Genomic DNA, 27,355 nt, shown 5'->3' with positions numbered 1-27,355 from the left:
TCACAGGCATGTTTGCATGTTAATGAAAATATTTTTCTTAAAACTGATATTTTCATGAGAAGAATGATGTGGGGAACATTTGAACAGACTTTGTGAATGGGTCTGGGGAGACTGAGGATCCAGGCAAAATCTCTGGCCTTGATTTCCAGGATTGGGTAGAAGGCATTTTCTCTTAGAGTATCGGCATCCTAGCAGGCCCATAGGAGGGGAAGCAAGAGACTTTGAGATGCAGAGGGAAACTGCAGAGGACTGGTAGGTGCAGGAGCAAACATCTCAGATGCACACAGTGCAGTGACAGATGGATGGCTTTTCCGAAGGGCAGGGAGACAAAACCATCCCCAGCCTACCTTGCCTCTTTGGCAGCTTCTACAGGCTTGTAGATAAGTTCCCTGCTGACACCATGGTTCCCCTGCTGAAGCTTTTGATGAGATTTCTAACACTTAAGTTGTAGCCAGAGACCTCTCTCATCTGCAGACTGACTGTCTTTTCTTATTCAAGGCTTTAGAATACTGATGTCAGGAATAATGTTTAGGATCTGAGGGGACTGTAAATCCCAGAGTCCTGGAGTCCTGCAAATGGAACAAAGCTGGGCTTGTCCTCCCATGGGCTAAGGTGTTTGAGTTTACCGATATGCCGAGTTTACCGAGTTGGGCACTGGGACTGTGACTGGGATTGAGCACTTTGCTATGCAGGTAGCCTCAGGTAAAGCTGATCATCTCTGATCCTTGGTCTTCTCAGATTTGTTGGCATCCAAGACAAGGATGGTGTCTTCATTGCATGTGGATGGAGCACTTGGTATCACTGCACTGAAGCTCTCGAGGAAATAAATTGTTTATTCTGAAGTCCTGACTCCAGAATTTCATGTGTCGACTCTTATGCTGAGGATCTTAGGATAGGTCTTGTGGGACTTATCTCTGTTCTGTAAAGCCCCGTCCATTGCAGCAGGTAGGACCAGGGGAACATTGCATTTGGAATGTCAGTGGCCCAGCCTCCAAATCTTCACACAGGTGCTTTTCATGCTTTGCCCCATGCTTGATATTGCAGTAGCCTGAGGGGGGAGAGGGAAGGCAAAGGTGCGCTTCCTCACTGCAGAGCTGCTTTTGACATGGCAAGAAAAGGCCCTCTGCATGTTTCTTGGCCCCACCGCATTTGTTAAATTAACTCATGATTCCTTGCTTGGCTCTGGTGCAGCACTCAGTTCAAAACCTGAGAAAAAAGCTTTTTTTTTTTTTTTTCCCTAGCAGGAGCTGTGAGGCCAGGCATGATTTACTTCGCTTCTGGAACTCCCTGGAGTTGGGACAGAAGGGCAGCATAATCATGTGGCCTTAGACCAGGGTTGTCCTGGGCAGAGGGCTTTGTGTGGACTGCGAATACGGCTTGCCGTTCTGGGGCGGGGAGCGAGCCGAGCAGGCCGCTGCCTTGCAGCCCCCTGCGGAGTCCCAGGAAGCTGGAAGAGCCGGGGAACAGGCTGAGCCAGGTGTGGAAACTGGGAGCACAGAAGCATCTGCTTGGGTGCCAGCCTGTGTGTGCGGCCCGGTGCAGCAATAGCCACACTGTTCACTCCTGCCACTCACTAACAGGCTGAAGGGACGTGTCCTGCCTTCGCTTCGGATGCAAAATGCCACGGGGAAGAGGTGGGAGGAGCAAGGCGCCTCAGAGGCGTTCTCATGGCTGTGTCTGTTTCCCAGCACCTTGCCCAGCCTCATCTGAAAGAACTCAAGTGATGGAGCTCCCGGCGCTTCCCTTGGGAGATCATTCCACAGTCTAATAAATCTCTCTGCTAGGAAATGTTTCTTGATAACCAGCCATTTTTTTTTTCCTTTGCTCAATTCATTAGGTTATTCTTAGCATCAGAGCACCCAAAGCAGATCCTCCTTCCTCCTTAGGAGGGGGCTGCAATTCCTCCCTTCCTCCCATAGCTCCAGTTTTAGACTAAGGCATTGGCTCAAATCTTGACCAAGAACATCAGGATCTGGTTAATCCCCCTGCTTTTCATCTGGCTTTCTCAGGCAGCCTTGCTGACTACACCATGCTTTGTTCTGAACTTCCCTTGTCATGCAGGCATATACATTGTAGGGGTATGCCTGTGGCACAGAAAACCAAACTGCTGCTCCTGCAGCTCTTCTGGCTACATGGGCTTCTGTATCAACCTAAAATTCCAGATATTTTCTTCTTCTTTATTTATTTTGCTGTCATCAGTGATCCCAGTGCTCCCTGCAGTTTCCTTTGATTGCTGTGTTTTGGGCTGTTTCTTCCAAAGGCAGTGTTAGCAGTTTGCTCTCCTACTCCCTCACCTTGACGAAAGCCTGCTTCAAACCTAGTTCATTCACTAGGGCCCTCTTCAAGGACTCCAACAGACTTTGGATAGGACCTACAATTCCCTTGATGGTATTTCTTTGTCTTCTTCCCTAGAGTCTGCAGATTTCACAAATAACATCTGTGCCTTTAATTAGCAAGTCTTTCCTCTTGTCTCTTCTTTCTCTTTATTTTTTTTTTGTTTACAGGCAATTTAAAAAGTTGATAACCAAAATAATAATTAAAAAATAAGGTTTCATGTGGGGGCTGTGGTGGACATTTCCTCTGCATCCGAGCAGAAGGGTTGGAACAAAGGTCTGCTAGAAGAGGCCAGCATGTTGTTTGTGTACCTGGATTATGTGCTGTTACCAAAGACAGAGCAACACTCCGTTGGTGTGGGTCTGCAAATGCACCTCTAACTTGGCACTTGCTGTATCCACCGCAGGTTGTGCGTTCCTCACCTACTGTGCCAGAGACTCGGCCATCAAAGCCCAGACGGCACTGCACGAACAGAAGACTCTGCCAGGGGTAAGTCGCAGCAAATTGTGCCTGCAGCTTGCCCCTCTTGGGGGAGGGAGAATGGGAGAAAAGCTGGCTGAGATTAATTTTTCCGCTTGTGAAAGAGGAGGTGTTTGGGAGTTAGAAGAGGGGTGCAGGGCCAAAGCGCGGAGCTGCACCTCACAGAGGCGCTTCTCTGTGCCCTGCCAAGACTGCCCCATGTCACACCCACCAAACCCCCTTCTGTGTTGCTCTGTAGCCCCTATTACATGATGCGACCTCTCCAGGTCTCTGCTCCTATCGCTGGGGTGCTGGGCTGCAGTGTGTGGGCCCAGCTTGCACAGCGGTTGCGCTGGAGAGGTGCTAAGATGCAGCGTGAAGTACAAGATTCCTTTCCTCCAGATGTGCAGAACTTCCTGATGCAGCAGTTCCTTAGCTGCCTCTGCTCTGACAGGTGCAGGTTGTTCAGTGTCTGGGTGCAGAGTGGAGAAGACAGACATGTCCCTCTGTAGCAGCTCTTGAGGCACTCTCAGGGGTCACTGGCGTGTGGCTCACTGGTTTTAGGCACTCTCCTACATTGGGGTCTGTTGCATGTTTCACTTTTATTGTTTGTACTGTGCTTTTAGAGTGCTGCATGGGGATGTTTTTAAACAGGCAATGCAAAGCATATTTATCTGAGCTTGCGTGATCTAAAGGCTTTTTATGTTTAGAGACTCATAGGAAACTACTTGGGAACAGGAAGAAGTGTTTTCTGACAGATACTTCCAAGCCTGGTAGTCTTCAGACAGTTAATGAGCTATATGCTGTTTTTGGGTTTCAGGATTATCATGGAGATGAGCTGTGTTGTAACTGTACATCTTCATGCTGGCAATATATGACTTCATCGCATGCAGTTTTTCTATAAGAAATTCCTTGTGTGATGAGGAGGTTGGGATTCTTTTCAGTCGTCATTTTAGTGGCCACTTAGACAAGGTTGTTACCAAAATGAAGCTGACCTCCAGCCTGCGGGAGTAGGGTTGATGTTGACATGAAAGGGGCTGGCTGATCTCAGGTAGCTTGCTCTATGTGTTTTGCTTGGTTTGGTCATTTTGTGTGTGTAGCACCACGCGTTCCTGTGACCCAAGTGACCACAGAGAACACTCTGGAAAGGGGGCACAGTCAGGCCCTCTGAGAAGCTGATTCTTTCCCTCTTTTGGGAAGGACATCATGAAATTTCTCCTCTGTTTGCTCATGTTTAGGCCATCTTATGATGAAGTCTTGCAAAGCTTCTCACCAAATTTGTAGCAAGGGCCCAGCACAGGGCAGAGAGCAGAATGTACTGAACCAGACCACCTAGGTTTAAGTAAACGGGCCATAGTGGTTAAGTAGTCATAGTAGTCACTTCCTTGACTGTTTTATCTACCTACCACCTCTTCACGGCAAATAGCAGTAAGAAAGCTTAAGGATATGCATACCATCAATGTAGGGTTACACAAACATTCTCTGGAATGCATGACCAGGCACCAGCGGCTTTAGAGACAGCAAAATATGGAGCCAGCATAGAAGATGTTTTATTGGTAATGCTACACTTTTTACTATATTGCAAAGTACCTGTAGATGCAACAAGCACCTTCTTCACTGGTCTCAGTGTAGAGATTAAGGGCTGATCTCAGCAGTTCATGAATCCAAATAGAGATTCATGAATAGCCTAGATTGGGGATTTGGTAAGGTCAAACACAAGAAATGCTTTGATGTGGTTTCTGGTAGGTTCTCAGGCTGTGAATGGAAGACTAGACAGATGAAGTGATCCAGGATTCCTGGGTTCTCTTTCCAAGTCTTTGGGTTGGTGCTGTGCCTGCAGATGCAGTGTTTATGCTCTCTGTGCCTGATGCTAAGAATGTCAGCGTATCCAGGAATGCTGCCACGCTGTTCCTGCAGAGCTGCACCTGCGATTTGGCTGTTCTGAGCTTCTGTACTGATGCTCATTACTGTAGATTTTCCACATAAATCAGTAGGAATCACCATGGTCTCTACTGGCCTTTATGGTATTTCTGGCAAGTTCTCCCATTTAGGAGATGAAAATTCTCCTTGCAATGTGATTTTTACTTCATTTGTTTATGCATAAGTTGGCAGCTGTTGGGGTGTCTGCTAGCTAAATAGAATACACGAGTTAAGCCCAGGAAAGTGGTTGTGTTGTTTTTTTAGTTTTGTCAGAGGAAGGTGTCACATCTTTTTCCAAAGGTAGCCGTTTTTTTGGGCTCACTTCATCTGCCACCAGAATTTGTTCTTTTCATCTGAGAATGCTCTGGTCTCAGCTCTGCTCTGGTTCATCCTAGACTCTGTAGTTTGTGTGTTATCTCAGAGTAGCCAAGTCACCACTATGATTCAGAGATCAATGTCACGGTTTCATGGAGCTGGGACTATGGATCCATGCTTTTTCTTTTTTTTTTTTTTTTTTGTGGATAGAGATCATTCAGTGGACTTTGGAAGCAGATGTGAGGGGAGAGAAAGTTTCATAAAGGCTGGCATGCTCAGGATAAAAAGAGAGAAGATTTTCAGCTGTATTATCTAGAACTTACGTTCAGGAGATACAAAGCACTTGTATCTCCTGGTGATAAAGGAGCTGGTGAGTTGCTGTAGGTCCAGTCTGGCAGTAACAAATGCATGGGTCTTCCTGTTGGGAAGGAAGGATAGACCTTCCTAGAATGGGAATGTAAAGGGCATTCTTGGGCAGCAAGGAGTAGTGTTGAAGCACCCGGGCTTGCTGAGGAGTTGACAAGGCCAGGTATCCATGCCCTTGCTGATGACAGGGGCTGCTGGAAGCAGGGAAGGTGCCCTGCCTTGTGGCCGTGGGGAAGGGGAGCCTGCAGAGATCCTTTTTTTTTTTTTTTTTTTCTGGGGGGGCTCCACAGCCTTCTCTGTGAGGACAGGCAGAGGGGGTACATGGTCAAGCTTGACTCGGGCCTACTGGAGCAGTCTGACAGGCTCCAAAGACACAGTGGTGATGGAGGCAGATCTGGCTCAGGAGCAAAACAGAAACCAACCCCTTCTGCTGCCTGCATTCGTGTTGTTGGGGGAAGTTGCACAGCCTTAGGAGGCTGAACAGAGGCAAAATCTGTGGATGTGAGAAGCAGAGAGAGCATCAGGCCTTCGCTCTCCTTCCTGAATCCCTTGTCCACCTGAGCTGCCAGCCAGCCCAGCTGTGCGGGGCTTCACCTCCTCCGCGCTCCCTGGCGTGCTCCTCCCCGGCTGGATGAACAATATTGTAGCTCAATAACCCATGGCTTTGGTTCGTGATTGTGCCTTCGCTATGCTGGGTTCTGGAAGGAATTGGAAAGGTTATTAATGACATGCAGTGATCACACACCAAGTTAAAGCCTCTTGCTAAGTGAAATTTGAGGGAAAAGCACCCAGCTTTTCAATATTTTGCAGAAACGCTTTGTGTCTCTTTTCATTTGCAGCCAGACAGTTGCAAATTGCATAAAATTGCTCCTGAAGAAGAAGGGGGAGAAGAACAGAGGGAGGGAAGGGGGAGAAAGCTTTTTTTTTTTTTTTTTTTTAAGTGATTCTTCTGGTAAGGTACAGTATAGTTTTATTTCTATGCAGAACAAAGAAGGGCTTACTGAAAGGTAGGTAAGTGGCAGAAATTGGTATTGATCCAAGCTGGGAATATGGGCAGTTTAAGAGCAGCAGTGGGGGTACTGAAATGCGGCTACATCGGGGGAGAACTCACGGATGCAGCAAGGGCTTGGGAACACAGGAATGGAAAATTACAGAGCGCAGCAGCACTAGAAGAGAGAGAGACTCTGGGAATGCACCAGGGGTTGAGATACAGCAGCAGTAACTCAGATGGCTGGACGCAAGGATTAATGCAGAGACAGAGCAGCATTTGGGCCGAGGGCATCTCTATGGGCAAGCGATCTCCTGTACTGTCGAAAGCCAGCGCTCCTTTTGGGCTCTCCATCAGGATCCACTGCAAGTGGTGATATGATGGGACATGAGTGACTCGAGGTGTTTAGTAGAGAAGTCAAAACATCTCCTTCTCCCCTCCTCTTTTGTACCAGTGCTGGTGTGCAGCCAGCCTGGGACAGTGTTTCTGAAACAACTTCTTCGAGTGAATCCTGCAGGGCATTGCAGCAGGCAGGGCTAGGAGACATGCTGAGGTGCACAACAGAGGACCAGTATGCTTGGTCAAAGGCTCCTGTTGTTGCTCTTGATATCATCTCTGCATTTTGAGCCTTCAAGCAGGGCAGAGTGGAGAAGTTTCTCCCATATCCATTCTGCAGGTTAAACAGCCACTATCAGCGAGTTCACAGGAACCATACAACATTGTCAGTAGAAGGTAGCACTGCAGAGAGAATGTTAGGGCAGTCTCGTGGAAATGGTAGGACATGAAGGTAGCGAGCTGAAATGCCCGCTCACTGCAGAGGAAGTTGCAAATACTTACTCCTTTGGGAGTTTGGCTCAAGGGGCTGAGAACCAACAGTAAGGCAAGGAAACAGCCCTGCAAAATACATACCCTGAAGAGGCAGAAGGAGAGCAAGCTGCCAAAGCAAACATTGGCTCCTGTTGCCTAGAAAACTGAAAAGCTAATCAAGTAAAAGATCGGCACCCGTTCTCACATGCTGCCCCAAACCCCATGCAGGTGCTCTTCCCACCTCCAGCCGCAGAGCTTCCTATTACACAACAGGGCTCTCGCATCTCCTCAAAGTCCACAGCCTGGAATTCTGTCTCCCTGTGCTTCCTGCTGAGCAGGCTCACACACGTGCACACACACATGCCAACCCAAACAGAATTTCCAAAGGCTCCACGGTGCTCGCGCCAGCTCTCTGCAGACCTAGTCAACACAGGCTTTCTGCCACTGCCCTAGCTGCTCTTTCCTAGAGTGTGAATGGCCCCACAGGCTCCATCTTGTGAGAGCCGTGCATGGAAGCGTGCTGGAGGCTGTGGGACTAGGTGCGCAGTGAAGCAATGGCAGTGGTTCATCGCCAAGCACGGGGCAGGGTGAGTTTTGCATGCCTTCTCTGCACAGTTTGGCAAGAAGATGAGAGCAGGGTGAATGTGGCAACGTGAGCTTCGTCGCTTCTTGGTGTTCCCATTGTGCTGACAGTACTCCCAACCTTCCCCTCTGCAGCCTTGTTTGGCTTGCTTAGAGTGACTTGGTCATACATCTCAGTCTTATTCCTGCTCCCTATAGGCCTGCACAGCGTCTTCCACCTTGTTCTAGATTGGAAATTGTTCCTGTGATTAGGGACTTCTGGTTAACCCAGGCCTTGACCTTGTGGAAGCAAGATCCAGTGGCTGATGCAGGATGGAGAGCCTAAGTACTAAAGTGTGCACTGGCTCCTTTACGTGGCTTTCTGGAGGCTAGGACAGGCTCTTGTAGTCTTGACAAACTTGCTAGTGGTGCTTTGTTACTTCATCCATGCCTAGCAAGGCAGGAGGACATTTGTGTCTGTATGCTGCCTACTGAAACTCACCTTGAAAGCAACAAGATTCTCATATGAGTTGAGCACAGTTGTTGTTGTTTTTGTTTGTTTGTTTGTTTGTTTCCCCTTCCTCTTGCCCCCAGGGAATACTTCATGTTCTAGGCCAAACAGAAGAGGAAGCTGGCCCTTTCCTATTCTCACATTAAATCCCCTTTGACATTTACTGGGAATAAAGCACAAGTGGCAAGAAGAGATCATGCAACAGGGAAGATTATATGAAGTCCTCCTCTGTGCTGTGCCCTGAGGCATCAAGAAAGGAGCCTTGTGAGGACAGAGTGACCATCAATTCCCGAGATGTGTCTGCCAAACGGTCATGCACATGTTAGGGGCTGTAATTGCTATGTTGGACTGGCCTCCACACTGGTTATCTGATGTTAATGCACAGTAATGGTGCTGTCACTTCCACATTGATATTGGATAGATGTAAAGCTTTGAGTCGCAGTGATAAGGTGCTTGCCTTGCTTGCAGGGCAGTGCTAGCTGAAGCAAGAACAAGGATGATGGAGCATGTTAAGGGAGGAGCAACAAAGGCCTGCAGAGAACCCAAAAGGTGCAACAGTTGGTCTGCATGTGTTGTGGACCACACACTGCTTGGATGTCCATGAATACCTGCATGCAGCTCTGCTTTCACTCAGCCCTCACCTTGTTTGGGTGTGGGTGGCTTCTCCACTCTGCCTGATTGTCCTCTGTGCTGGGGTAAGGAAAACACTTCACCAAGGAAACCTGCAAAATTAGTTAAGGTTTATTTGCTTTTTTCCTGTGATATAAAGCAGTGGGGTGCAGTCCATCTACAGTCTTCTTTATTTATGCAAAAAGGGAAGGCCTGAGTTAATGGGATAGGAGCCTTATGGTTTGGACTCCCGGCTTCACCTCATGCTTCTGCTGCAGACCTCCCACATGATCTTCATCTGCTGCCTGTACCTTGGTTTCTCCATCTGAAAAATAGCACATATAATGATCTTTGTCTCCTCCTAAGTGGGACTGGGAGGGGGGAATTCTTAAGTAGCCTGCAGAGCCGTGTTGATAGTAATGCTGCTAACATTTCTGTGTGAGGCTGAACTACCCTTTCACTCTGAAGGATGGTCTTTCTGGGCAGGACTGAGTTACCCTGAGACATCAGTGGAAAGATGCAAGCAGGAGTCTTGAGCACTGAGACTGACACCAGGCCATCTCTCTGCTTGCCTTCCTGATCAAAAAGAGAATCCTAGTGTGCAAGCTGATTTTAGATGCATGTGTTTTGAACAGCTAGAAGTGGTTGTGATTCTAAACATCTAGTGACCTACCTGGTGGGGCGGCTAGCAGAAGAGCATCCCATGACTGGAAGAGACCAAGACCCAGGACCTCATTCTGCCAGTGGCCTTGGATGCCCTTGGATTCCTGAAGCCCCAGAGGAGCCAGCTGGCATTGTGTGTTTCATGCTTTCTGCCTCTGACCCACTTAATTCTCTGAGGTTCCCCTGCTTTGCACCTGAGGGCCTATTCACAATAATTAATAGAGAGCGAGCCCTATTGTTCCTGGGGCTTGCTGTTTCTCTCCAGCTTTTGCAGTCTGAAAGCTGAGGAAGCAAGTCATAGTGGTCAAAGCTCCTCCTTGGCAGATGTGGCACCTGGATGGCTGAGATGATGCTTAGGTCCTTTTGGGTCATTGCATTGGAGAACCTTAGCACTGAAAAACATGGTCTTGAAGTCAAGAACAGTGATTCCTCTGACTTCAGCAGGGCCACACCTTCTTCCTGCAGATCCGTGATCTGAAGAGTGCTACAAGGGTGGGACCATTTCCTTGAAAGCAGAGAGGGAGCTTGTACCCTTCTTCTGTGTGCTCGTCAGGCCCTGGGGTTGAGTTTGGGGTGAAGTATCGATGATGTCCAACCAGCAAGACCTCCCATCACCACCCTTTCTCTGGAGAGCTTTAGGCTGCAGTGCCTCTCCTCCTGCCTGGGGTCTCCTCACTGCTTGCTGAGCAGTACATAGGAGATGTGGACCCTGTGCTTAGTAGCATCAGAAGGCCTTTAATGCTCCCATGGTCAGCAGAACTTTGGAGAAAGTGAACCGCCCAGGCCGCCTGTGCAAGAAGGGTGCAGTGCAGGCAGAGATGCTACAGACTGTGGAGCAGGAGTGTGTTTGGGTCTTCAGAGAAGCAGCGCATCCTGCCTGGATGTGGGGGAGAAGCTGGAAGAGGCAGGGTCTGCTGTCCCTCCCGCAGAGTGTCCCTGGCCACACATGCTTCATCAGGCCAAGGAGTGTTAGCAGCAGGTAGGTGGAGGGGAGAAGTGCAGGGTGGGCATGTTGCCTGGCAGGATGTGCTAAATGTTAATGGGAGACTCTTCAGAAATGAACAAATAGGTTAATTTTTAATGCTTGGCTAAATAATTTAATGACGAAAATTAAGCTCAGCTAGTGAGGCAGGGAAAGCCACATAAATCACTGATTCAAGTCCTCTGCACCACATACATGCTCGCGTGTGGGAGAGTAGAGACATGCGGTCTGTTGGTACCTGCTTTCTGGGACATGCACACTTGACATCTGGGACCACCCGTGCTGCTACTGATGTGACTGTCTTGGACTCAGGTGTGTTCCCTGATCCCATGGCAGTTGGCGACCGGAGGCTACAAACATTTGCATTTCCAGAGTTTGCAGTGAAACCAGCAGCCTGCCTCCTCATGCCACTGCTCCCTTCCTCCCATGGCCACAAGGGAAGGGAGACCATCCCTGCTGCAGGGACAGAGTCCATAGCCCGAGGCCTGTGTGTGGTGATGGGACCCCGCAGGGGTGCTTCAAGGCCAGAGTTAAAGCGACTTTGCCCCTCTCTGTGCACATTTGGGCTTCTCTTTCTGCTTGAGGGGAGTCTTTGGTATTTTACTTTTCTTTCTTGGCCGCATGGGTGAGCAGGACTATGCGATGGGAGCCTCTGTGTCTTCAGGCCCGTGCAAGGATGCCACAGCCTGGGGGCAAGGCCTCCCCTTGCAGAGGTCACTGCAGCTCTTCCCATGCCTCTGCTCTCTCTCTGTCTTCTCCCGTGCACCCCATGTGCAGCGCGGAAGCCCTTGCCAGGAGAAGCCTTCGCTTTGGGCCCTCTCAAACCTGCTGGAGCTCACAGCGAGCAAGCAACACTGGCCATGTTGGTGCCAGTGACCTGTGGCTGCCACGGTGTGAGGCTCGGCATGCAGGGCATGCAGGGGCACGTGCCCTGGTGTTCATGCCGCCATGGCGCGTGTCCCATCCTGTGCTGTTCCTCCCCCTGCCGCAGCTGGTCTTGGGGAGCAGGGAGCAGGGGAAGGTGCGGACAGATGGGTGGGCAGTGTCCCCACCCCCTCCTCGGAGATCACGTCGAAATGTCTCTTTTGTGCAAAGTGGAGGAAATGCCCCCAAGAGCTGGTTTCCATGGCAACCACAAATGTCAGGTTCTGTGTAGTGAACCGTGGTTTCCATGACGACAGCGCCTTCACCCAAGGTGCTGAGAGCTGGAGCAACTGCCGTGGGGGAGGGGGTGGCGCAGAGTTGGCGTTTGGGGCACCCGAGCGGGGCTCGGGGCCCGGGGCTGTGCAGTGCTGCCTGCTCCCTGCTCCCAGAGGGGAAGCTCTGCGCGGGAGCGGAGATCCGAGGCCACCCTTCTGCCTCTGTCCCCATCTGGTTAGCTTAATGCTGTGCTTGCTTCCTGATGGGAATAAAGCCATTCCTCTGCGTGGCGGGAATAGTGGGGAGGGAGAAGGGCAGCTGCCCCCCAGGATTTCTGCTGCGCGCAATTTTGGGCGCTGCTGCAGTACCCCACAGCCACTCACACCTGGCCTCAACACCCGAACAGCCAGCTCTGGCCCACACAGCCGGCCTCAGCGCTGGTGGAAGCAAGGAACGCTTAGTGCACTCAGCCAGGCATGGCTCCCGTGGTGCTATGCTGTGCTGTGCCACACCATGCCAGGCCGTGGTCAGCAGGGCTGGCAAAGCAGTGGGACAGGACTGGGCTGCACATGGCGCTATCCCCAGTGTGGTTCAGGGCCACTGCTCAGTTCCTCCTGCAGTGCGCAAGCAGCTCTGCTTAGCAGGGCTCCCAGTTTGGGAAGAGCTTGCTGATGGGATCTTGCCTGACTGGCAGCTGGCCATACACTAATGCTCTGCATTTCTCTTTCATTGCAGATGGCGCGCCCAATTCAGGTGAAACCTGCAGACAGCGAGAGCCGTGGAGGTAGTTGTCATCTCTCCTTGCTTATGGCTGATGACGTTGCTGCAGGGAAGGGTCCCAGCCAGGAGCATTGGGGCCTGGCCTGACCAGGCTGCGCTGTGGCCGCAGGGGGAGGTGTTTGTGCTGCAGGGCACATAGGAGTCTGAGCAGGGCTGTGCACTGGCAGCCCTCAGCCTGGCCCCGCTGGCAGCCAAGCTGCTGCCTTGCTTCCATTCCCAGCCTGCTCCGGGTGCTGCTGCCTGGCAACTCCAGCCCCAGGCATAACAGCAGCCGTGGTGCACGGTGCAGGAGGGAGTGGGCAGCTAGAAGGACCTTTCCTCCATCTCATACTTGTAAATGCAAAATCTTTGTCCTAGCACTGGCTTTTCAACCTGCTCAGCTTGCTGCTTTGTGGTTGGTGCTCCCCTGCCTGCTGCTTACCCCTCTATTGCCCTGGTGCTGTGGGATAACCCCTCTACACCAGTCTTGCAGCAAGCCCATTACCTGCCAACAGCAAGTGCTGCTCCAAAACACGGTGTGTGATGGAGAAATAGTCTCTGAGAGGTAAGGGTGGATCCTGAGTTTCGGCCTGAGATGGAGGTGCCTGTCGAGCACTGGCTTGGTTAGAGCAGCACAAGCTGAGCAGCTCAGAGCAGAGGAATTTTTGTTAATGTAGCGGGAGCTCATGCCAGCTCGGATACCTCCTCCATGTGGAGAAGGTTTGCAGCTCCAACCCTTGGCAGATTTATGAAGCCCTTTTGTTGCTTTTCCTTGATGCATTTCTCCTCCTCTTCCATTCCTATGCCTTGTGTGGTCTTTGAAAGCAGTTTGTTAGTGGGGAAGGGAGAATATATGTGAGACTGCTTATCCCTGCAGGGGAGAATATCCTTCATATTGCGTTTAATTTGGAGGGCTTTCTTTTAATTTTTCAGGCATCATTGCCACACAGTTTGTATTCACTTTTGTATTAGCAAGGATGTGATATAGATATCATTATAGATGTATCTATGTGCCTGCCTCGGAAACCTCTGCGTCCAGCCAGGCCTTATTAGTGCCCAGTTCTGGGGCTGACAACTTGCTGCCAATCTCAGCTCTTCCTCCAGGCCTCTCATGGGGCCTGGGGAAGGGGGCAGCTCCAACATCAACTGCGGCAAAGCGGGAGCATCCTTGATGCCCCCCAATTCCCTCCCAAGCAGTGTTCATCTCGGCCTGGGAGCAGTGCTGAGCACATAGCAATAACTGAGCCAATAACAAGAATATATAAATGTGCCATTTCGTCCATTGTAGCTAGTAGCCTGTTATTCTACATTTCACTCCATCAGCTTCCTTTGAATCAGTTCTGTAGTGAAAGGCTACTATAAAGCATGAATAAGATTATCTCAGTCTGTCCATTAGTTATTTTTGCCTTCCCTACAGTGAGATGAGCCTCATGTCTAAAAAGGAAAAAAATCCTACCATATATTTTGTTAACTATTATCATTTTATATTATGAACAACTTCCACCTAAAGTAACTTAAATGCTTGCTATCCTAATAGAGCTGTGCAGGTAGAGAAAATACATATTATTAAAAAAAAAACAAGTGTTTCCATGTCATTATATTGAAAAGGAAGATTTATTTTTTGGCTTCTCACAAAATTGGTGCAAAATGGCATTTTTTTCACCTTTCAAGGAAAAATACAACCAAAAAGAAATCACACTTTTTTTTTTCCCAGCACCACTTGTTTCTCGAGAAGAAATGCTTTTTCTGCTTCCAGAAGAGTGGTTTTTCTCTTCTTCCAGAGAAGAGGTTTTTCATGGGAGGAAAAAAAAAGGTTGTTTGTTTGTTTGTTTGTTTTTGAGCAAAACTCTCTCCTCTCCAAGGATTGCTGTTTTGCCAAGTGGAAATCTCAGAAAAAAACAGCCATTATTTTTGAAATGTTGCACATTGCGTCCATTTTGTAGCTCAGAGCAGAAAGGCAGCAGTCTGTTTTTTCAAGCCTTCCTTTTTGAAGGAAGCTTCTGCGCTGCATGCACCCCCAGCCCTGTGACGCTGGGTACAGACAGGAGCTGCCTGCAAGCCTGGGAGCTGCTCTTGGAGACTCTGGCACCTGCACAGCTGACAGCCTATAGAAAGGCAGATGAAGGCGTCCTGTGCTGTGTCTGGAGCCCTGCTGGCCAGGCTGGCCGTGAGCCGTGCTGCTGCTGCCTGTGGAAATGAGGCTGGGCAATAGCTCCAGCCTGCTGTGACACTCCTCATGTCAAACTAGCCAGCCTCAGCTGCAGGCTTGGGAAGAGCCATTGCAATTATCAGCTGCCCCAGGGTGGCAGGGGCAAAGGGGAGCTTCGCCCTGGGCAGAGGTGCTGGTTGAAGAAGCCTGCACACAGTGCTGCTCAACTCTGCATTGCACTTGGAGTGTGGGAGCTCCTTTCTCCTCTTCCATGACTGAAAATTCTCAAATTAAGCACCCTGAATCAAATACAAGAAGCTTGAGCACTGGGATTTGTTTCCTGGCCCAGCTGCTGCTAATCTTTGGGCTCTGGCCATTCCCTGAGAAAGCTGCTATCAGGAGTGGGCTATTGAGCGCACTGTTTCTAAGCTCTGCAGGAGGAGGGTACTAGTATGTGAATGCTGCCTGTGTGAGTTTGGTGTCCTGTCCCTCCGGCACAGCTCTAAGCTTGCTCCTTTCCCCTACACCACTGCTGTGAGCCCAACAGGGCCATCAGAAGCTGGGGTGGGGACACAGACTGTCCAAGAACATCACCACCATGAGGGTGAACAATACATCCAGAGAGCGTTTCCATGGTAACTCAACAGCCAGGCATTGAAGGTGATTTTCTTGCTTGCTGGACAGCACGGAAACTGCCAGTCAGAGGGTAAAAAGCAAGAGCTGTTGAAAAAACGGGGGAGAGAGGACAAAGTCTTTGGGGGATGTTGAAACAGGTGGGAGAGGGTGCTCGGCATCTGAAGAGCTGCCAGAACAGGCCAGGGTGCCAAGGAGGAGTGGGTCCCTGAGCAGGGATTGATGGTGCCAGCAGCAGTGACCAACAGAGAACCAATGAAAGGACTTGCTGGGTTTTGCCGCATGTGTAATGTGATGGGGCAGTCTGGCTGCTGGTAGTGGAGCGGCAGAAGAGAGGGGAGGGCACCAACATACTTGTTATGCACTACCATGATAAGAGAGATCGGCAGCACAGGAGCCTTCATCATGTCCTTGCTGCTGCAAACAAGCATGCCAGGGGGCACGTGTCCAGTGTCTTCTCCCTCAGCAATCTGGAGACCTGGGCTGTGTGCAAGGAAAAGCAGTATAAAAAGAAATCCTTCTCTTATCTTGTCAGTAACCTCACTCTTCTCTGATATTGCCATTCTGGGCATTCATGAGCAATTTGAAACTGACAGGTGTGTTCCTTTTTATTTGCCTTTACAGCTTCAGTCCCTCACCTGGGTGGGAGCCAACCTCCAAGCCAAAGAGGATGCCTGCAGTGTGGCTGTGTTGTGTGTCATCCATCCCTGCCATACACATACAAACTAACACCCCCCCCCCCCCCCCCCGTAGTCTATGCTGTTTTAGCTCACAGACCTGTTGTTTTTTCAGGTCACTGCACTCTCAAACAGCAGCTTCTTGCTATTTTCCCTGACATGTGTCACATTACATTGGCTTTGTTTGAAGCCAGTCCCTCTGATCCTGTCACTGACAATAAGGAGTTGTCCCTCATTGCGCCTCCTGAACTGTGTCCTAACACACTCACTCTTGTGGGTCATGTTTTAGGGTGGTGAGAAAGGGTTAACTCTTCAATTGACATGACCACCAAAAATGGGGAAGGTGGCGGGGGGGGAGTGTCACACTGGCACTCTTGGTGCTGTGCGAACAGTTGGTCGCAGCAGTCCAGGCTGCATTTCTGCTAGACTGGGTCGCACCTGGCTGTGCGCTGCAGGTCCGCTTGGTGCCCCTGTGGCCTGAGGTGGCAGGAGGCAGCATGGGCACCTCATCCTACCTCTGCTTGGCTCACACCTGCAGGACCCAGGCCCCATGTCTGGAGGCATTGGTCAGCCTCTCCCCTCAGCCCTGTTAAGATGTGGCACAAAATGTCCTCTGCCATGGGAGAGGGGCAACCAGGGCTCTCACCCAACTGCCTTATTGGTGCTTGGCTGATCCTGCTGTGAGGCAAACTTGAGACCCAGAATGCCAGAGTTTATTACAGGCCCTGGTAGAAAACTTGAGCTACATACTGATTACACTGGACCAGGGAAAGGCAAGTGGGACTCAGATACTTCTTCCATAGCAGCATTTTTTCATATTACCACATGAACTGGATCATCCAAAAGAAAGAGATAATGAAGAGGAAAAAAAAACACTAAGCCTTCATTTTCCTTTCAGTAGTGTAGGACAGGGGAGGCCACTTGCAGGTGCTAGCGGCTCAGGCCTGTGGCTCAGGAAACCCTGCACGCTGACCCCAAGGACACATTGGAGCCAGGAGCAAATCATTTCCGTGCTAGGCATGTTTTCAATACCAGGTGGTTGTTTTGCTGAGGTGCCCCCATCCTGCCTTGGACTGTGAGCCTCACAGAAGGTTGATGTTTTTGTGTTTCCCCCAGGGGACAGGAAGCTCTTTGTGGGCATGTTAAATAAGCAACAGTCTGAGGAGGACGTGCTCCGGCTCTTTGAACCCTTTGGGGTCATTGATGAATGTACGGTGCTCCGTGGACCCGATGGTAACAGCAAAGGTGTGAACCCCTCTGTGTGTTGTGCCCCTTTCTCTTTGCTCTTCAGGTCCTGATCACCTGCCTCGCTGCCTCTGCCTCCCACCTTGCCCTGGAGCACTCATCTCCAGCCCATGCTTTGGAGGTGAACACTGCAACTCAACCAGACATGGGGAGCAGGGCAGGGAGAGTTGTTTGCTACAATGACAGAATGGGGAAGATGGGATAAGACCTGGGTGATAGGAGGGGAAGCAGAGGAGTATCTGAGTTAGCAGGATCACTAGTGAGCCTGCTGGCTCAGCAGTTTGAAATGTTTTCACCCAGAATTAGGAGTGCATGAAGAATTTGGGGAAAGTGAGTAATGTTGAGGAAAATGTAGAGATGGTGATATCATCTACAAGATTTATCACTGAGGTAATGCTTTGAGTCTCTTCCATTTTTTTTTTCAAGGCTAAGGTAGTTGGGATGAGTCAACTTTTTTGTCCCCCACTTTCGCAGGGTAGCCTTTCTTTGTCCTGCCTGAGATCCAGATACTATGTTCTGCCTGTCTCTGCAGGCAGCAGCTTCACAGCAACCCTGTCACTGCAGTTTTCTGTGCTCTTTCTGTCCCTTTCCAGGCTGTGCTTTTGTAAAGTTCTCATCCCACACAGAGGCTCAGGCAGCAATCCACGCACTCCATGGCAGCCAGACAATGCCCGTGAGTATGAGGCAGGGTACCTACCCTCTTCCCAATCCTTTTTCTTATAACCCTGTGAAAGGGAATACCCAGCACGATTCAAAAAACACAGATCCAGCTGCAGTTTCCAGCTTGTTTGGTCGTTGGGGAGGTTGGGAGGATGGGTGTCATAGCCATGCTCTCGTCTTTGGGAACCATCCTGTCTCCTGGGCTGGGGAGCATGTGTCTGTGTCTGCCCAGACTGGTAGCAACTGCACTTAATGCTAAAAAGGAAAAAAAAAAAAGGCTTAGAAAAAAAGAGAGAGTTATCCAAGAAATGGCCCATGTGGCTCTCATGCTACCTGGAATAGATCAAATGAGCAGGATGCAAGCTGACAACCCAACAGTGTGAACAGTGAGGGCTCCAGTGCCTGCACACTCCCCAGCCTTGTTAGGGGGTACCGGAGTTCTCTGGGCAGGCTGGGTGTGAGTGGGAATTCTTTGTGCACTGTGTGGGGCTGGGTAACTGGAACTGTGCCCTTTCATGCAAGCATAGCTGCAGTTGTGATGTGTCTTTAACCTGGATTGCAGCAGTTTCTGGGCAGAAGTGAGTTGCTGCAGCAAGGATGTTTGCAGCTGCCAGGACCTGTTCTGTCCAGCCAAGCCCACAGTGGTGGAAAGATAGTGCCTGTGCCTGACCATTGCCTTGGTATTCCTGGCTGCCCCCAGCCTGACACTTGGTGAATGCAGACAGGCATGTATGCACCTGCTTGTGCAGCTGTGCCAGACCTCTGTGTGCAAGTGAGAAGGGATGGATGGAGGGAACAGCCCAGATTCCAGGCAGCTCCTGAGCACTTTCACGCCAACAGACTTCTGCTCCTCTTCCTGCTCTTCTCTCCTGTCTGTTCTGCCCCATCCCACCTTGCCTGACTGAGACTCTCTGGCTGTCCCATGGCCTCTTCTCCCCCACCTCCTCTCTGTCTCCTCTCTCTGTGCCTAGGGCGCCTCCTCCAGTCTAGTGGTGAAGTTTGCTGACACAGATAAAGAGAGGACCCTCCGTCGTATGCAGCAAATGGTGGGGCAGCTGGGGATATTCACTCCATCTCTCACGTTGCCGTTCAGCCCATACAGCGCCTATGCGCAGGCTGTGAGTATCACGCGTGTGTGTGGGGAAAGGTTGCCCTCTTGGCTATGGGGCAACGCTATCTGGGCTGGGAGATCACAGAGAGCATCAATGTAGCAAATGTGTGAAAGCTTCCCAGCACCTGAAAGTCACTCCTGGCTTCAGTTTCGCAATTGGCAGCTCAGTCCCTGTGCAGTCCTCTCCTGGAGAGATTGACAGGAGAAAGCTGAGACCTTCCCTAAGTGAGGTTGGATTTCTCTGATGTGATACAGACTGGCGGAGGTGTCTGGGAACAGGTCAGATGTGACCAATATTTTTCTGTCTTGTTTTGTGGACAGCACAGAGCCATGATTCCTCAGTGATGTCTGCCAGATCTGGCAATCTGCCAGCTCGTGAGCTCTTTTGTGTCCATGGCACAAATGCGTGTCTCTGTTATTGCGCCACCATGAGAACCCTGGACCCAGCTTCACATGCTTCTTTCCCTGCTGCAATATTCAGGAAGGGCCTAGTCCCCAGTGCTGTCCTTGACTCCTGAGTTTTTTTTTTCTTTCAGCTCATGTGACTGTGTGGTTTGTCAGATGCTGGAGAGGAAGCTAGAGAGGGCAGAGGGTTGCAGATGTTTTAGTTTTCTGGCTCCTTGTCTGCTAAAGCTCTCTGTGCCTTCAATCTTAGCAAGGAAACCTCATTGTCTTGAGGTGATAATCGTGATTCCCATTTATGTTTGAGGCAGGTCCAAAATTCAAGAAGGTCCTGCTCAGTTCTGCCGGAGAAAGCACCCTTTTCTGAGTCTTCTCAGTGACTGTCATCACTTTGGGTTTTTTTTTTTTTTTTTTTTTTTTTTTTTTGCTGCCAAGTATTAAGCCCATGGAAAATGGCGATTTCTCAAGGACATAAAGGATACCTGTGTCCAAGAAAGGAATTTAAAGAAGGTCCTTTCCTGGAGGATGAAACAAACTGGTGGGAAATTTTGGGAACCAAGGGTAGCATTTGTCCAGTAGAATACTTGATTTTCCTGTTGAAACAAGGCTGAGAATGGTTATACCATTTGAAACAGCAAGGCTGCCAGCAGAAGCATCATTTAAAGGGACGAGCCCTTTCTGAACAGATGATAGTATCTCTTTTGCCAGGGTTAGTTACTTCCCTCCAGCCCTACCATCTATGCGTCAGCTACACTTGAGGTCTTTGGCTCACTGGCTCAGCCAAGACATGATGGTGTATCCTCTGCTGCCATGAAAATGACACTGATGTGATGAGGAAGGAGGCAGGAATGGGCTGTGCAGTGAGGTCATGATGGCCAAAAGTGCTTTATTAGCTCATGGCCCGGAGTGTCTCAGGAAGGAGAGCAGCAAGACCTTCAAGGCCTTCTGGACTCAGTCTTAAGTGCCTACCTCACACCTCCAATCTTCAGAAACTCATGCTGAAGAAAAAAAGAAAAACCAGAATCAGGCCTTAGCTGTGCTGCTTGCTTCTTTCTGCATCTTCTTTCTCCTTAGTTGTGTCAGTAGATTTGTCACCTCCTCTTTGATTTTAGCCTGCTCTTTTTTCCCTTCCTGCTCCAGAACCAGTTTGGCTTTTCTCTTGCCTTAGGGCTTAGCAGGTCTCCTGCCCGTTCAGTTTTCCTCCTTTCTCATTTACTTTCCACCGTTTTTGCTTCTCTCTCCTTCTTCCTGCTGAGCCACCAATCTCACACATGTATTGTTTCTTGTCTTATTTCCTCCCAGTCTTGCTTCCTGTCCCTAGAAGAGGGATCCTGGCTAGTTTTTGTATGCATGAAGTGTCACCATCAGAGAGAGACAGTACCAGCCCTTTGAAAGGCCACTTAGGATCCATGGAAGTGGGGGCAGATGAGAGGCTTTTCACTCTCAGCTCTCCTTACAGCTCCTCCAAATATCCTGTCACAGGCTGTCCTGGGAGCTGAGATCCCGGAGGAGCCAGGACTCAGGGCATCTCTGACCTAGCTCATGTTTCCATAATGTAGGTCTTGGAGTAGGAGATGCTGTCTCCAAGGATGCGCACAGGCCCACGAGATGCAGCTAACAGTTATGTCACTGGATTGGATTGAGAGTGCGCTGTTAGGGCGAACTGGTACATCACAAGCACTGGTTCTTATATTTACGTTTTAATGTGCCATCACTTTTCTCTTGCTGGTCCCATGGAATTTGTTGTCTTTCCAGTGCAGCCCCAGAGATGTCACAAGAATGATGGTCCCCTGCCTGGGACAGAGAAGAAGAAAAAGTTTTGGACCTGATTTTTGTTTTATGTTTTTAATTTATACTAAAAGCATTTTCTTTAAAAAATCTCAAAGTAAATGTAAAATAATGGGAAGCTGTATGAAGTCTAAGGTTATCCTGAGCTATTCAGATAAAATGCAGTAAGTGAAAAATGTTCAAACAGTGCTTGTTATCTGATAGTTTGAAAGAAAATATCTTGTCCTTAGCTTAGAAACATGACTAAGTTAAGAATCTAAAGCCATTTTATTTAAGTGCTAAACAGATTTTTGATCCCAGGTGCCTCTTCTGCAAGTGAAAAGAGACTATTTCCTTCATTTTTAGCTTACTCAGTAAGTTGAATTCAGTGATCTGTTCAGATGAAATCATGCAACTGAATGGGAATTGAAAAAAATATTAATACAAAAAAAGGTCTGGAATATTAAAGAAAAAGCTGGTGCAATTCACCAGCTATATATCAGGCTTCAGTAGTGCTTTTTTCCCCCCATAAATTAGTTCAAAACACAAAGCATATTTTGTGCACCCCCACGCGTGTGGTGCAGTGTACCTAGTGCACTTCTCTGTATTCCTGGTGTGCCAGGGGATTCAGCAAGATGTGCATATTTTGGAGTAACCAGCTCCTCTAGCTGAGGCCTGGGCCCCGTTGGCTTGCTGTCTCCGTGTGTTGCGGACAAGGCAGAGTACATGGTGCAACACAGTTGTTGTGCAACGGTGACAGTGAGACACTGTGTCAGTGAGACACTGACAACCTAAAGAGGACCTGTGTTTCGCTTGGTTTTGCTGCTTCCCCACCTTGTCTCCACCCGTGAAGTCGTGGTTTCCAGGCAGCTGTGCCAATGTCTCTCCTGCTTGATGGTGAGAACAAGGCTTATAAAGGAGCTAGATAATTTTGCTAAACCTGTGTTACTGCTGCATTTTGAGAGCACTCTAATTTAATCTTATGCTCCAGAGAATAAGCCAAAGGGATCAAGGAGATTTTTTTTTTTCCTTCTTTCTTCTAATTCTCCTTTGGGGGAAGCAAAAGGAGCCGCCATCCTCTGGCCTCTGGCAGCCTGAGGCAAGACAGGGCTTGGAGGATCCCAGAGCAACTCCCGGGGCAGTGTCTGAAACTGGCACTGAGCATGGACAGACCCAGATGTGCAGCAGGGCCCTGAGCAAGCAGAGAAGCAGCCTGGTCCCTTTGCAAAGGCTGGGCAAAAGGCCTGTTCAGTGCCATGCTAGATGGCAACCAGGAAACAGGGCAGGGCTTTCTGATGGGGGCTGTGGCTGGATGGAATCCTTCTTTAACATCCCCTTTGCATGGCTGATAAAGCCGTTGCTGTTGGGTGGACAGCATGCCCCTTTCCTGGCCCCATCTCCACTACAGCGGCCATCTGAACAGGAAGGGCCTCCAGGGCTATTCTGATGCTCCTGTGGACAGCCCAGCTTGTAGCCAAGAGGCAGCTGGAAACCCCTAAGGCTGCTGGCTTGTGGCATGAGCAGAGGGTCCGGGGTGGGTGAAAGGCACCCAGCTGTAACTCTGGTTTTTGCAAGAGGACCCAAACTAAGCTGCTGCAGCAGCAGCTATGCCCCACTACCTGGGTCAAACTGGTCCCCAGCCCTGGCAGGCTGGTCCATCACAGCAGCCAGGTGGTCCCAGCCGAGTATGTGGCACCAGGGAGTTCTAGGCCTGTTACAGGAGCCAGCCCTGGCTGCAGGCTCCGAGATGCTGGACCTTGACCATCTGTGGCCCTGGCCACATGTGATCCTGACCACATGTGACCCTGCCTTGCAGCTGATGCAGCAGCAGACAACAGTTCTCTCCACCTCCCATGGCAGCTACCTGAGCCCTGGCGTCGCCTTTTCCCCTTGCCACATCCAGCAGATCGGTGCCGTCAGTCTCAACGGGCTGCCAGCCACTCCGCTTGCTCCAACATCAGGTGAGAGCCTAGTATGGGCCAGGACACAGTGAATCCTTCATGACCTATGAACTGTTTGCTGCAATATTCATCACAGTACTTGTGCAGAGAAAACTGCTCCCCATGCCCCATCAGGCTCTTGCCAGCCAGCCAGATGGAGGGAGCAGGAGCTTCATACGATTTTGACTCACGCAGGATCCCCTTTTCTTCTTGTTCTGCAGGGCTACAGTCACCTCCTCTCCTGGGAACAGCAGCCATGCCAGGGCTGGTAGCACCCATTTCAAACGGATTCACCGGAGTGGTGCCATTCCCAAACGGCCATCCAACTTTGGACGCAGTTTACACTAATGGCCTTGTGCCATACTCAGGTATGGGCAGTTGGAAGGGGAGGGAGGAAAAAAAAAAAAAAAAGAATTCAGGAACTACAGTTACCTCTCTTTTTTTCTGGATCCTCGCACCAAAGATGACTTCTAGCCATTTATCAGCGAGGCATGGAGACTCACTGGAACATGTGTGTGTGCAATTCCTTTTGCTGTGCCTCTGACTCCATTCTTCTTTGCAGCCCAGAGCCCTTCAGTAGCAGAGACTTTGCACCCAGCCTTTACCGGAGTGCAGCAGTATGCAGGTAACAGCTTCCCTCCTTTCTCTCAGTTCCTGGTGTGGCTGAGGGTTCCAAGGTAAACAGTTTGTACTATCTCCTTGAAATATAGCTGTGTATCCAACTACCACCATCACTCCACTGGCGCAGAGCATTCCTCAGCCGCCTCCCATCCTGCAGCAGCAGCGAGAAGGTGAGGATCAGCATGGGAATGGAGCAGTACAGGGAGAAAGAGGGCTGGTTCACATCATCTGTACCACAGAGTCAATGGAGAGGAGGCAACACTAATCCTTGTCCACTGTAATCCTTTGTAATGGAGCTGGGTTATGGAACCAACCTTGCAGTAAGCAGACTATAAAGAGCAAGAAAATGCTTGTCATACAAATCTCCAGAGCTCGCCGCCGGTCAGATGCTGCCCGGAGCAAAGCTGACAGTCAGTATAACACCAGCCTTTGACAGCCAAGAGTGTAGTCAAGCTGAGGAGAAGAGCACCTTTTCCTCTCTTTGCTGATGCCAGAGCCACACTGGTAACAGTCAATCTCGAGTCTCCAAGGCATCCTCCTCCTCCTCTCTTGAGCTTTCCCAGCTTCAGGGTTTGTTTTTCAGCTTATTCCAAAACTCATCTAGAAAGAATTCGGAACTAAAGCAGTTGATCTGCTCCTAGGTCTTACAGCAGGTGTCAGGAAAGGGGAAGACCCCTCTTCTTATCAGCTTCACAGGGACAAGATGAGCCCATAAGTAGGATGTACAGTGATTCAGGAGATTAACAGTTTGGGCTGTGGCTTATGGGACAAATACAACCACTGCATGGCTGTGGGTAGGGAAGGCTACCTGTGCAACTTCCATGTAGAATTGCCTGCTGCTTTGGGCAGTGATGAGCAAGGGTGGGAGAATCTCCTCAGCTGACTTCTTTCCAACGCAACAGAACCCAGCCATTGCTAGAGAGTTGTCACGCCCAGCACCCCAGGTGGCAACCAGGAAAGCTGTGATAGCCAAATCTGCTTTCTAGAACCTTTATTTCTGCATATTTCTTCCCACATGCTCTTGGGCAGCCCCTAGTATCCTTTTCCTTGGACTAGTCATTAAAAGATGTCAGCAAGGGAAGACTGAGACAGACTGAGGCAGTGCTCGGGTTCTCCTGTGCTCTGAGCTGAGTACACTTCTCTTTTTCTTTTCTCTGGGGGCTACCTGTGCTCGTTCCCTGCCCATTGCCCCATACTTGCAGGTCCTGAAGGCTGCAATCTCTTCATCTACCATCTCCCTCAGGAGTTTGGAGACAATGAGCTGATGCAGATGTTCCTGCCCTTTGGCAATATCATCTCTTCCAAGGTGTTCATGGACCGTGCCACCAACCAGAGCAAATGTTTTGGTGAGTGCTTATATTGCCAGATATGAGAGCATGGCAGATAACCAAGACACTCGTGCATACGCCATGAAGCCAAGAGCTATTGGCCATGCCCATATCCTGTTCTTCAGGTTTTGTAAGCTTTGACAACCCATCCAGTGCACAGACTGCTATCCAGGCCATGAACGGCTTCCAGATTGGCATGAAACGTTTGAAGGTCCAGTTAAAACGACCTAAAGATGCCAACCACCCCTAGTGACAGCAGCAAGCAAGCAGGAGTCACTTCTGCAGCACAGGTAAAGCCAGCAACCTTACAGCACTGTTTGTGTTGCTGCTGAGGGTCCGGTAGCTTCAAGGGTAGCTGCTCCCTGAAGGGATGGGGAGCTGAACACAGGAACTCGGATGGCAGAGCAGAGGCCTTGCCAGCAAGAGCCCACCCTCACAATAACTAAGAAATGTGGCCAGGGCAGGCCTGGAGATGGTGACCAGATTTAACCGACAGTCCAGATCACTAGGCAATTTTCTGGCAATGAGGGAAGTCCAAGGTCAAGCCAGGAAGTCAATCTGCAGGTCAGGATCAGGTCCAGTAAGGGTAACCAGGATCAAACATACTCCAGTGATTGCCAGGAAAATCCATAGTGATGAGACAGGTCAAGCCAGGAAGTCAAGCCCCTGGGTCTAGGTCCAGTTCAGTAACGTCTGCAGCTAGGCACTGGCAGAGCTGTGGCTCTGTTGGAAATCAGTGTTCCTACAACATAGCTCAGGCAGGAACTAAAGGTTTCAATAGCCAGAAAGGCTCAAATAATCTGCCTGTGATGTAAGGGAACCAGCCCCTCCGTAGATTTGTTCTTTCTAACAAGATTAAAAACGCAATAGTTTTGTTTTTAGCTGGGGGCAGGTGTCCTGGAATTACATGGACAACGCATTTAAGATAAGAGGGACAATCACCTGATTCACATAGATCGTAGGAAGCAGATTAAAAGAAAGTTAGTCCTTGAGGCAGTCACGAAGGCGTCCTCCTGTTTTTTTTTTGGGGGGCAGCCTGGTACAGCAATTGAACATAGAGACCAAGCGACCCCACTTCAGACAGGGCCAATCTATTACAAGTAGGCCAAAGAAGGGTCATGACTGGAAATGGTTCAGTGTCCTTCCTGGCAGCTGGCTCCTCTTTGATAAACTTCCCTGTGCAAGCTTTTGTCACAGTAGGTCTATGGAAGGGTTTGGAGCAAAGAGATGAGCAAAGTCTGTATTGGGGGCTACAGAACCAATCACCACGCCTATGCATTCGTACTCAGAATGCTTGCTACAACATCAGCTGAGCCTTGGATGGCCTCCTCTGGGAGGCTCATGAGTATAGGTGAGGCTATGAAGGGCCACAGAATTGCTGCCTGATGTAGGAGCTGTCTGTTAAAATGTCAGCTCCTGCCAGTCAAAGTTGGAACAAGGCAAGGGCTTCATCCCTTCTAAATGGGGCCATATCCCTCCACCTTTAAGAAGCACTAGCTCAAAGCCTGAGGTTTGCACATGTGTCGTCCTAACCTGCTAACTCCCTCACCCTTTTCTGTTCAGGTGAAGGGAAAGTCCAGAGGAAGAATTTCTGCTTCAGGTTGATTTACAGAGGCCAATAAATTTCTGAACTCTTTTGACATCACTCCTTTCCTTCCTCTGCTCCTCTCCTACCTGCCTCATCTGCCTTCAGCTTGCCTCCTCAAAAACATGTAATTGAAGCGAAGGCTCAGTATCTGCCCAGCAGGAAGATTTTTTTTGCCACAATGGACTCACACATTTGCTGTTGATGTGGTGCATATCAAAGGGACCAGAAAACCAACAGACCTGCGGACCTGAAGCTCTTCCTCTCAGGGTATGCCTGGAGTACCCAGGCCAAGAAAACCCAGAGGGGTGTCTCTAGGTTACCACAGTGATGTATGGGAGCTTAGCCATCCCCACCCCATCTCCTGTCCCTTTCATAGATAAATATAAATATACAGTCTCTATTTTTTATTAAAAAGTGACTCACAGGACCAAACTTTCCCATTCAGAAACTGACTCCTTGCAAGAGGGGTTGGAAGCAAAGGGTTTGCCTCTGCAACAGTGTCTTCTCAGGAGGCACTGCAAATTGGCCTGAACTTTTGAGAGGATGGACAAAGAGCAAGGGAGAGCACATCTCTCTGCTCAATTTTATCAAGAAGCAAGGAGAAACAAACAAATGAAAAACTACATACCTCCAAGATTGAGGCACAGCCAGCTGCTCAGCTGAAGAGTCACTCACCTACCAACCTTAGCACCAGCTTGGTTAAGGATCTCAACAGCTCCCAGTCTTAATCTTCCAACAGCTTCTGCAGACCAAGCTCCTGGAATTTGATGCCAAAGCCTATCTTGAACACCCCTGGATTAGGCTGAAAGCAGAGGAAATC

The 27,355-nt window shown here is 49.7% G+C and overlaps 1 protein-coding gene across 2 annotated transcripts in view; it reads left to right on the top strand.

The window, feature by feature from the left end:
* Nucleotides 1-26,579, top strand: part of CELF5 (CUGBP Elav-like family member 5) — a 29,479-nt gene extending 2,900 nt beyond the window's left edge. The window contains exons 2-13 of one of the 2 annotated variants that reach the window (XM_088535742.1): nt 2,741-2,823; nt 12,391-12,439; nt 16,990-17,118; nt 17,712-17,791; nt 18,750-18,896; nt 22,875-23,019; nt 23,220-23,366; nt 23,561-23,623; nt 23,709-23,789; nt 24,822-24,965; nt 25,073-25,237; nt 26,511-26,579. In XM_088535742.1, coding sequence (XP_088391868.1) covers nt 2,741-2,823; nt 12,391-12,439; nt 16,990-17,118; nt 17,712-17,791; nt 18,750-18,896; nt 22,875-23,019; nt 23,220-23,366; nt 23,561-23,623; nt 23,709-23,789; nt 24,822-24,965; nt 25,073-25,197 — 1,193 coding nt within the window. In that variant the 3' untranslated portion in view covers nt 25,198-25,237; nt 26,511-26,579. Of the gene's footprint in view, nt 1-2,740; nt 2,824-12,390; nt 12,443-16,989; nt 17,119-17,711; nt 17,792-18,749; nt 18,897-22,874; nt 23,020-23,219; nt 23,367-23,560; nt 23,624-23,708; nt 23,790-24,821; nt 24,966-25,072; nt 25,238-26,510 lie in introns of both variants that reach the window. The other variant, XM_088535741.1, reaches the window with a different exon arrangement.
* Nucleotides 26,580-27,355: the final 776 nt, after the last annotated feature.

The sequence above is a fragment of the Tinamus guttatus genome, unplaced genomic scaffold (genome assembly GCF_059628265.1).
Source record: "Tinamus guttatus ecotype Peru unplaced genomic scaffold, ASM5962826v1 Tinamus_guttatus_pri_ptg000643l, whole genome shotgun sequence".
In the NCBI taxonomy this organism is placed as follows: Eukaryota; Metazoa; Chordata; class Aves; order Tinamiformes; family Tinamidae; genus Tinamus; species Tinamus guttatus.
Note: the sequence above shows the minus strand (reverse complement) of the source record. Positions and strands in the feature narration are given on the sequence as shown.